General features: G+C 40.5%; 1 protein-coding gene across 1 annotated transcript; it reads left to right on the top strand.

Moving 5' to 3' along the window:
- Positions 1 to 8,917: 8,917 nt before the first annotated feature.
- On the top strand, positions 8,918 to 9,856 carry LOC112911017 (olfactory receptor 2M5-like). Its single transcript, XM_025987335.2, has one exon. It carries the CDS (start codon positions 8,918 to 8,920, stop codon positions 9,854 to 9,856), a length of 939 nt encoding a protein of 312 aa, XP_025843120.2.
- The last annotated feature ends 1,577 nt before the right edge of the window (positions 9,857 to 11,433 follow it).

The raw sequence follows: 11,433 nt of genomic DNA on the forward strand, positions 1-11,433 counted from the left end.
GACCCACAGGAAAGATGGAGTCACCTCAAGAAGCTGGCCTCAGGGACAGGTAAGGAGGGTGGCCCTGGTCCCCGTCGGGAGCACCCTAAGCTGAACAAAAACCAATGTGCTTATTGCAAAGAAAAGGGCCACTGGATAAAAGAACTGCCCTAACAAAAGATCTAAGGCCCCTGCCAAGATCTTGGAAATGGAGGACCTGGACGATTAGGGGAGTCACGGTTCGGCACCCCCCCCCCCCGAGCCCAGGGTAACTCTTAGAGCAACCTGTTGAATTCCTAGTGGACACTGGGGTACAACATTCAGTTTTATTACAACCCGAAGGGAAATTGGCAAGCAAGACTTTATGTAAGGGGCTACGGGCACCGAACAGTACTCATGGACTACCCGAAGAACTGGGGATCTCGGCATGGGCTGGGTATCCCACTCCTTCATGGTCATCCCTGAGTGCCCCTACCCGTTGTTAGGTCGGGTTTGCTCACCAAGATGGGGGCACAAATTCACTTCCACCTCAAAGGGACAAAAATCCTAAAAAAAGAGGGGCACCCGATTCAGGTGCTTGTCCTGAGTTCAGAAGACAACTATTGTCTCCACCAAACACCCTCAGCCCCAATGACTGACATTGACTGTTGGCTGCAGGAATTTCCCCAAGTGTGGTCAGAACCTGGGGGATTTGGGCTGGCCTGGCACCGACCGACCATAACTAAAACCGGGGGCTGACCGTGTCAGGGTCCGCCAATACCCCATGCCTCTCATCTCCCTAACCCAGACTGGGACCCCCGTCTGCATGACTGTCAAGAAATGTTGGCACAGGTGCATGGAATCAGAGCTGATCTCCAGGACCAGCCACTGCAGAATGCGGTCGCCACCTGGTACACGGACGGCAGCAGTTTCCTCTGAGAAGGAATTGGATTCGCGGGGGGCAGCTATAACCATGGAAACAGAGACCCGATGTGGGGGCACCGACCCTGCCCTGTTGTGCCCAAGATTGCGAATCTGAGAAACCACCAAGGAGCTAACACCGATGCAAACAACATGAGGGTTTATTTGCAAGCTCGAGCTTGGGTCCAAGTGCACCCGACACAGCGGAGCAGGGACTGGGACCCTGAGGTGGGTTTCAGCTTAGTTGTAAGGGCTGGTCTCAGGGACCTCCAGAAGGGCTGGAGGAATTTCTCAAGTTCTGTTTACATTCTGATATGGGGCCTTCAAGGGCATTGAGCTCTGTTCTTATTCTAATATGGGGCTTTCTAGGACATTAAGCTGTAAACTGTTTTCTTCCTGTAACTGAAGTAAGGTAAAGTTCAGCTCTTATTCACATGGGCCTGGGATGGCTGGACTTGTGCTACTATACTAGCACTGAACTTAAAGTGGAATGGCCTTAATTTTCTCAGCCTCCTTAGCCGACACCCCCAGCTATACTGATGCTGACTTACACTGGATCAAACGCTTGCCTGTGACCCAGTGCTTGCGTGGCTGGTGGAGGGCCGCAGACTCCAGCATCATCCTGCCAGAGGAACTAGGATGGCGGGTCCTATCCAGAATGCATCGGAGTACTCATATGGGAACAAGGAAGATGGAAGACCTCATAGGACATGCAAAGATCACTATTAAAGACTCTGGAACAAAGATGGAGCAGATTGTGGCGAGCTGCCACACATGCCAGGTAACTAATGCCTCTACCCATGGATCTAACCCGGCTCCGAGGGGACTGCCCAGGAGCCTACTGGAAAGTGGACTTCACTGAGAGGTAAAACCTGGAAAATATGGATACAGGTATTTACTGGTGTTTGTAGATACTTTTTCAGGATGGACAGAAGCATTTCCCACCAAACATGAAACAGCACAGACCGTGACCAAGAAACTGCTGGAAGACATCTCACCGAGGTATGGTTTTCCTGTTAAGATTGGGTCAACGGCCCAGGATTCGTCTCTAAGGTAACACGGGGAGTGGCACTAGTACTTGGGGCAGATTAGAAATTACATTGTGCATATAGGCCCCAGAGCTCAGGACAGGTAGAGAGGATGAACAGAACATTAAAGGAGACCTTAACTGAATTAGCCCTGGAGACTGGCGGGGACTGGGTGATTCTCCTCCCCTTCACCCTATAGGGTGAGGAATTCCCCATATAAGATGGGACTGACTCCCTACGAGATCATGTTCGGTCTTCCTCCACCTGTTATCCCCAATTTAAAACCTGAGGTGCTTGCTGAATTTGATGATCACCAACTTCTTTTCTCCCTCCAATGAACCCATGAGCAGGTGTGGCCTAAGCTGAGGGCCCTCTATGAGACTGGGCCACCCCCAGACCCCCATCAATATCGGCCAGGTGACTGGGTGTACGTGCGGAGATACCAGCACCAGACACTTCAGCCTTGCTGGAAGGGACCTTACATCCTGATTCTGACCACTCCCACTGCTCTAAAGGTCCATGGGATTACTCCCTGGGTCCACTACACCCACTTCCAGCCAGCTGACCCACACGCTGTTCTCAAGGACTTTGTTCAGAATGGAAAAGCCAACCGGACAAGGACAATCCCCTAAAGCTAAGACTGCACTGTTCTCACTTATTTCCCACCTTCAAGACTCCCTAGTCTGAGGTTGTCCTTCAAAATAGAAGGGGATCAGAACATGAAGATTCCTAACTCTGGGAAATGAACTAGGGGTGGTGAAAGGGGAGGTGGGTGGGGGTTGGGGGCGAATGGGTGACGGGCACTGAGGGGGGCACTTGACAGAATGAGCACTGGGTGTTATTCTGTATGTTGGTAAATTGAAGACCCATAAAAATAAATTTATTATTTAAAAAAAAACAACAACAAAATAGAAGGGGATTAGACTTAGTCTTCTTATAACAAAGGGTGGGGGTGGGGGTTACATGCTGCCTTAAACCTAGGATGTTGCTTCTTTGCTGAAATGTAAATGGGAGCAAGAACAGCAACAAGGTTGGTTCGAATCCTGATTTAATCATTCCCCCTGGCTCACTCTGAGAGCAACCTGGACCCATGATTGGGTCCTTCCTTAGGTTCCTCTGAGAGGGGAAAATGTGGAGGCCGAGAAAATTAAGGCCATTCCACTTTAAGTTCAGTGCTAGTATAGTAGCACAAGTCCAGCCATCCCAGGCCCATGTGAATAAGAGCTGAACTTTACCTTACTTCAGTTACAGGAAGAAAACAGCTTGCAGCTTAACGTCCTAGAAAGCCCCATATTAGAATAAGAACAGAGCTCAATGCCCTTGAAGGCCCCTTATCAAAATGTAAACAGAACTTGAGAAATTGCTCCCCCCTTCTGGAGGTCCCCTAGACTAGCCCTTAAAACTAAGCTGAAACCCACCTCGGGGTCCAAGTCCCTGTTCCTCTGTGTGGGGTATACTCGGACTCAAGCTCGAGCTTGTAAATAAACCCTGGTGTGTTTACATCAGAAAAAAACAAACAAACAAACAAACAAACAAACAAAAAACAAAGAGTAGGACATAGGGACACCTGAGTGCCTCCGTGGTTGAGCATCTGCCTTTTGGCTCAGGTTGTGATCCCGGGGTCCTGGGATCAAGTCCCACATTGGACTCCTGCAGGGAGCCTGCTTCTCCCTCTGCCTGTGTTTCTGCCTCTGTGTCTCTCAGGAATAAATAAATAAAATCTTAAAACAAATTTTATTTTTAAAAATATTTTATTTATTTATTCCTGAGAGACACAGAGAAAGACACAGGCAGAGGGAGAAGCAGGCTCCATGCAAGGAGCCTGATGTGGGACCCGATCCCGGGTCCCCAGGATCACACCCTGGGCTGCAGGCGGTGCTAAACCGCTGTGCCACCGGGGCTGCCACAAAACAAATTTAAAAAAAACAACAACAAAGAGTAAAGCATATAAAAGGGGAGAAGGAGTAACTTTACATTGGAAAAATCTGGTGAAAATTACCCCAGACAGGTGACCAAGATTAACATCATCAGTAGTAGTTCATATAGGCATAATGCACCCCTAAGAAGACATGATAATTAAGGGCACTTAATCTATGCAATCTTCTTTTCTGAAACCCATAACCTTTGTCTAATGATTAAAGCAAAAACAAAAACAAAAAACACAAAAAAATTGAGGGACATTGTATAAAATAGCTGTCAGTACTCCTCAAAATTGTCAGGGCCATTAAAAACAAAGACCTGAGTGGCTCTCACACCCCAGAGGGTCCTAAGGGGACTTGCTGACTAAATATAAATGTGATTCTTGAAAAGCAATCTGAAAAAGAAGGACATTAGGAAAGTGAGTGAAATATGAATAAAATATAGAATTTAGTTAATATTGGGATACCTGGGTGGCTCAAAGTTGAGCATCTGCCTTTGGCTCAGGTCATGATCCTGGGATCTGGGATCAAGTCCTGCATCCAGCTCCTTGCAGGGAGCCTGCTTCTCCCTCTGCCTATATCTTTGCTTCTCTCCATCTGTGTCTTTCATGAATAAATAAATAAAATTTTTTTAAAAAAGAATTTAGTTAATATTAATGTACAGATATCAGTTCTTTGGTTTTATGAAAGAACCAGGATTGGCTCCATAGTAATGTATATGTTAGCAATAGAGAAATCTGAATGAAAGATCTACGGTACTACACAAATTAATCCCTTTGTCTGTTTGCTGCTGTAGTAATATCTACCTACTTTTATTGCAGTACTCATATCCCATACGTGATCTCTTTCTTCATTAATCAATCTCCCTCATTTTAAAATGCTTTAGTGAATTTATTTTTTTCAATTTTGAATTCTGTATATAGTATATAGCATTTGTTGATCTTAATGAAATCTAATTTAATTAGTAGTGTCAAGTCAGTGTGTACTAAGAATAAGATAATCTTCCAGGAATAGGAAACCATAGGAACATTTAGGCAAAACCTAGACTTTCCATGGCTTGACATCTTGCTAACTGTAAGAGTGTGTTAAAAGATCAGTAACAGTACAAAGTAGATAATAAGCCAAAAGAGAAATGTCATAGTTAACTAGGAAAAATATGTTGATATTTACTGCAGACATAAAGGAAGATTTCACTGAGGAGGTGACACTTGCATCTGACCTTAAAGAAAAGAAAAAAATTAGCTAACAAGATAAAGTAGAGGAGGTAATTCTAGACAGAGAAATTAGGAATAGAGTGTGAATTCTGGGAATACAAAGGAAGGAGAAAATAAGAGATGTTAGAAAGGAAAAGTCAATAACTGGCTTTGTGGTTACATGGGAATAATGACCAAAATGCAAGAAAATTCTAAATTGGACCTCTGGGAAAACAATAGTGGTGCTGACAAAAAAGAAAATCAGAGCTTGTACTAGTAGATGGTTTGAAGACCTCTAATCATATCCTGGAGAGAATATTTCTCCAGGATGCTATACTTGGATTCCTTAGCCCTTAATCAGAAACTGGCAGGGCTGTCATGAAGCTGTCATGAAGCTGGTCTGACCAGGCATTCCATAGTAAACCCCATGGCATTGAGGAATTAGGGAGATCTTAGCTCTGCCCACAATCCTACAGGCTGAGGACAGACATCCTATCAAGACCTACTCAGTTATGTGCTTTTACCTATTAAAAGAGTTTATGTTTTCCTCTTTAATAGTATATTCAGCATTTCCATTTAATAGTATATTCAGCATGCTGGAGTCTGTGGTACCCAGTTAGCAGTAGGAATTTTGAATATTTTATATTTTGTAAGAAATTTCAATGACCGAATACAAATTACAAGGTAAGTGTCTTGATAAGGTAAGTAACCCAGTTTTCCTAGATTGTGAAAATCTGTTTAAGCTAACTCTATAGTTATTTGTCACTAGTATTTGTGAAGCTCAATCTTGGTAAGCAGATGATTTACCTAGGAATAGGACAGTGTTATTTGACTATGACCCAGTTCTTTCTGTATATCACTTAAGTAGACATAATGATGTTGAGTCTCCTCCCATATAGCCCAACAAAATAAAATGCTGGAAAGTGCTTTGAAAGCAATAAGGGATCATAAGTCAAAATGAAGTAATACATTTCAGTAGAAAAATAATTGTGCTAAAAGCATCTAGTTTGGTCCAGGTACAACATCCAGTGTTCAAAGGCCTGGATTCCAGCCCTAAGGTGATTGTGTATTTAACTCATTTTCAGTGACAGCAACATGCTAAATTTAGAGAGAAAAATAACTTACCAGGTCCTTCCATCATAAATTTCATGGTTTAAGGGGTGAGACATATAAGAAAACATATAGTCACAAACAATGATGAGGGATCCCTGGGTGGCGCAGCGGTTTGGTGCCTGCCTTTGGCCCAGGGCGCGATCCTGGAGACCCGGGATCAAATCCCATGTCGGGCTCCCGGTGCATGGAGCCTGCTTCTGCCTATGTCTCTGCCTCTCTCTCTCTCTCTCTGTGTGACTATCATAAATAAATTTAAAAAAAATTAAAAAAATTAAAAAAAAAAACAATGATGAAATTTAGGTTTCAATCCAGGCTGTGATGAACATAGTTTAGAAGGAAAGCTTATAATAGAACCTAGCTAAGCCTTGGGATACCCAAAAGTAAGGAAATAGCTCTTGAACTAGACATTGGAAGCTGTATAGCATAGCACTTAAATCAGAGCTGTGCTCTACTTTTCTGAAAAGTTAGAGAATTTTCAAAGATCTGGACATTCTGAAATCTCAGTTTCTCACCATCTGATGAGTCTAGTTCAGGCATAAACAAACCAGTGACTACACCAAGATTCACTTTAAGACAGGAGAGAGTAAGATGCATTCTGGCCAATTTTGCCATTATTATTATTATTATTATTAATTATTAATTATTATTATTATTATTATTATCTTAAATTATGTCCACATCTAAAAGCAGGCTAACTCATCCAGTCAATCAAACACCCAGTGACAGGAAGCAGATTATGATTGGCATGTGATCTCTTGGTTTGAAGGGGATCCACACAGAATGCTATAATAAAAGTTGGGTATGTAAAGAATATTGGCTATCAGTCAGCTATTTCTGGCAGTGCCACCACACAGAGGCCTTAGGTGCTTCACAAGAAGTCTCAGGCTCTTAGTGTGAGCAAAGGGAGCAGATTTTGGTATTTTTGTTATCATAATTTCTTCAAAAGTGGTTACTCTTTTTGGTGAACAAATGAATATCAAGTATCCTCATGGAAGCAATGAGTTGAAATCAAACTGTGCAAGTGTTAGAAAAGTAATCAATGACCTAGTATTTGAACATACTGTTTCTTAGGAGAGAGTACTGGATAAACATAAGCAACAGGTTCTTTTAGTCCTTCTGTAAAAAACAAAAAACAAAACAAAACAAAAAAACAAAGGCAACTTTAATTTCACTGTTAATGTTTACACACATACATACACACAGGTTCCAGAAGAGAGGAGTCACCTAACAATTTAGAAATAATATTTTCAAGAATTTCATGAAAAAATAAATTTCACAGTTTTTCAAGAAGATAAGATAATAGGACACTATTTTATTTCACTACCATTTTGTTAGGATGGTTTTAAAATAATGATTTAATAATAGATTTTATCAAAATTTTGTTGCTAATGCAAAAGGCATAGACTTTTTTTTTCTTTAATCTGTTCTAAATGGTGAACCAACTTTAGACATATTCTGATGTTAGTCTTTCCTTATTTTAAATTTGAGTGATTATTTTTTTATACACCAGTATGGTCGATTCACTATTTTCTTTATAGTTTTGGAAACTTTTCATGAATACAGTTTCTCTTTTTTGTACTGTCATTGTCTGGTTTTTAACAAGGTCATATGAGTCTCATACAAAAAGTGGAGAATTTTCCCTCTTGTAATAAACTTATCAAAGGTTGTGTAGATATTTAAAACATTTAAAGGTATTAGAGGAGAAGACTAAATATGACTAAGATAGTCTAAAAAGGAAAAAAAAAATGTAAATGTGAGGGAAAGAAGCCCTAAAGATTTTCCCTGTACCCATGAGTGGTATAATAGTTGTACCTAGTGGTTAAGAAGAGTATGAATTCTACAACATAAAGAATCCTATAAGATCATGTAGAAAGAAAAATTTCTTGGGCACCTGGACGGCTCAGTCAGTTAAGCATCCGCCTTCAGCTCAGGTGATGATCCTGGGGTCCTAGGATCAAGTCCTACATTGGACTCCCTGCTCAGAATGGAGCCTGCTTCTCCCACTGATCCTTGCCCTGCTCATGGTCCCCTCCCCACTCTCTCAAATAAATAAATAAAATGTTATAAAAAGGTAAGAAAGAAAGAAAACTTTCTCCCTTACTGATAATCTGAATTTACTATAGACCATGTGAATACAATAAGTGTTTTCTCTGGGTGGAAAATAAGGCTAATTAGATTAAAATTTTAAATAATCATAAATGCCTATAACACAAGATGTAGCTATAATGATCAATTTTTCCTTAAATTATAGTGGCCAGAGCCAAAAGACTTGAGTAAAGTATAAGTGTTTTAGAATCAGAAAAATTCTTCTATAAATTAAATGAGCAACTTTTTTTTTTCCAAAGTCAAATAAAGCCTACGATATTTGACCTGGAAATAAGCATACATTTTTTCTTTCATTATAACATGTACACTCTGGTTTCTAAAAGTACATTAATTCATGGATAAGGGGGTGCCTAGGTGGCTCAGTTGGTCAAGTGTCTGCCTGAGTCCCACCTATGGGGCAGGAGTGGGGGGGGGGGCGGTCCCTGCTCAGCAGGGAGTCTGCTTCTCTGTTTCCTAGCTCATACTCTCTCTTTCACTCTGTCTCAAATAAATAAATAAAAATCTTTTAAGAAAAATCATGGATAAGGAGTATAGAAAAATATTAAGAACTGATTCAAGTGATTATGGATGAGTCGTTTTATATTTGCCATTGTTATCATTCTTAAATTTTAATAAGAAACCACTTCATTTCTATAACATTTTTAATAACTCTGTTCTCTTTCTGTTATTACAGAAAGACATGAGAAGTAGGAATGAGACAGAATCCACAGACTTCATTCTCCTGGGCTTCTTCCCTGAATTTAAACACATCACAGTCATGGTCTCCATCATTCTTCTGATCTACATGGCCGCCTTCACTGGCAACACTCTTCTGATCCTCCTCATTTGGTTGTACTCCCATCTCCACACCCCCATGTACTTCCTGCTCAGTCAGCTCTCCTTAATGGACTTGACTTTGACCTCTAGCATTGTTCCCAAGATGGTGGCCAACTTCTTCTCTGGTTGGCGGAACATATCATTCCTGGCTTGTGGGACTCAAATTTTCTTCTCCCTGACTGTGGCCATTGCAGAATGCATCCTTATAACTCTCATGTGCTTTGATCGTTACGTGGCTATATGTGATCCTCTGCGGTACCCAGTTATCATCAATCCTAGAGTCTGCTTACTGATGATTGCCATGTCTTGGGCTGGAGGGGCACTTACTTCTCTGGGTCACACTCTTTTTACCTTGCATTTTAATATCTGCAACCCTAGAGAGATTCCCCACTTCTTCTGCGAAGTCATGGCTGTGCTTAGGATCGTCTGTGAGGATATCTCAGCCTATGAGAAGGCAGTGGTGATAACAAGCATCCTTGTTCTGCTTCTGCCATTATCTCTCATTTTGTCTTCCTATGTTCTCATATTCCTTGCTGTACTCCGAATGAACTCCCCAGAGGGCAGGAACAAGGCTCTAGCCACCTGCTCTTCTCACCTCTGTGTGGTGGGTCTCTATTTTGGTCCAGGTATGTGCATCTACATGAGACCTGGTTCTGCCAAGACTCCAAAGTTGAATCAGGGTCTCTTTCTATTTGGAACTGTCCTCACTCCACTCCTAAACCCTCTTGCCTATAGTCTCAGGAACAAGGATGTTTTAAGTGCACTGAAAAAGTTAATGGGGAGGTATCAGTCCTCAAAGTAAATTACAGAAATCCCAATATCAGTCATAGACAAAATAGAGATGCACCAGCAAAGGGGTATTTTGCCAGTTAAAAAAATAATCCCTTCAAGATCTTGGAAAAGTCAATTCATTTTACTGAGTTTATCTGCAGGAAAAAATGTTTATCCTTTCCTCTCTCCATCTTAGAATTTCTTTCCAATTGTCCTAGATGATGTGCTGATGAAGGAAAGGGAACTGTGCACATTAATTTTCTTCATGATTTATAATTGATGGTAGTGTGCAAGTTAGTATTTCCAAAAGTTTCAGGTTGATCCCATGAAAGGAAGGCCAGTTTTTGCATCCCTGGTTGAAAAAGAAAAAGAAAAAAGAAATTCACCTAGCACATAGATACTTCAGGATAATTCCTGGGTAAAATAAATTAATGGACACAATGATAAATAATCAAGATCAGATAAATTTACCAGTGTTGTTTTGCTCTAACAGGACTCTGAATTTTTCTTAAACCTGTGAAAATAGTCTTCACACTATGTCAGTGCTTCCCAAGAGTGGTTTTCTGATGACTTGCATTAGAATCATCTACTGACTTCATAAAATATACTACTTTTGTGCCCATATCAGATTAGCAGAATTATAAACTGTTAAATTGGGCTCAAGAATCTGACTGGCAGGCCAGTTAGTGCTTGCCATGTTTGCCAAGGGTTATGAGCCACTGATCTAATTATTGACCTAATTTTCTAGACTTGTAATGCAAAGTAATTTACTGATTGTAAAGTTTCCTGATGTCATTATAATGTATGTAATAGAATGAGTTAAAGTAGCTAACAAAAACTAATATTATTTTTAAGATAATAGAGAATAAACTTTGTGTTTGGAATAGTTCATGATTTAAAAAAAAACATTGAGCACACAGGGTAAAAACAAACATTATATGGTCTCATTCATTTGGGGAATATAAAGAATAGTGAAAGGGAATAGAGGGGAAGGGAGAAGAAATGGGGAGGAAATATCAGAAAGGGAGACAAAACATGGAAGACTCCTAACTCTGGGAAACGAACTAGGGGTGGTGGAAGGGGTGGAGGGTGGGGGGTGGGGGTGACTGGGTGGTAGGCACTGAGGGGAGCACTTTATGGGATGAGCACTGGGTGTTATTCTGTAAGTTGGCAAATTGAACACCAATAAAAAATAAATTTATTATTTAAAAAATAAAATTATATAATTTGATTTAAAAAAGTAAAAATAAAAACATAGGTTTATGATATAAAAATATTAATGCTTGAAAATATTTTAACAATAAAATTTTAAGCAGGAGGTATTATAGATGTTTCCAAAGTATTGATATATGTCAAAAATTGAAAATACAATATATAGCTGTCACACTAGGAACTTATTATATTTTATTTTTTAAAATGACTGAAATAACAGAAAAGCAGTTTTTCAATCAATAGGAAACACTCAGAAGGAGCAGTAACGACCTAACAACTTATCCCTTAATTATTTCAGAAGCCATCCATTGGACATTGTATTACAGAGATACAAAGCTGAGTTTTGGAAAACTTAAAATCTATGTCAAATTTTAATTGTGCCAACAATATTAACCA

The sequence above is a fragment of the Vulpes vulpes genome, chromosome 7, assembly GCF_048418805.1.
Source record: "Vulpes vulpes isolate BD-2025 chromosome 7, VulVul3, whole genome shotgun sequence".
Lineage (NCBI taxonomy): Eukaryota > Metazoa > Chordata > Mammalia > Carnivora > Canidae > Vulpes > Vulpes vulpes.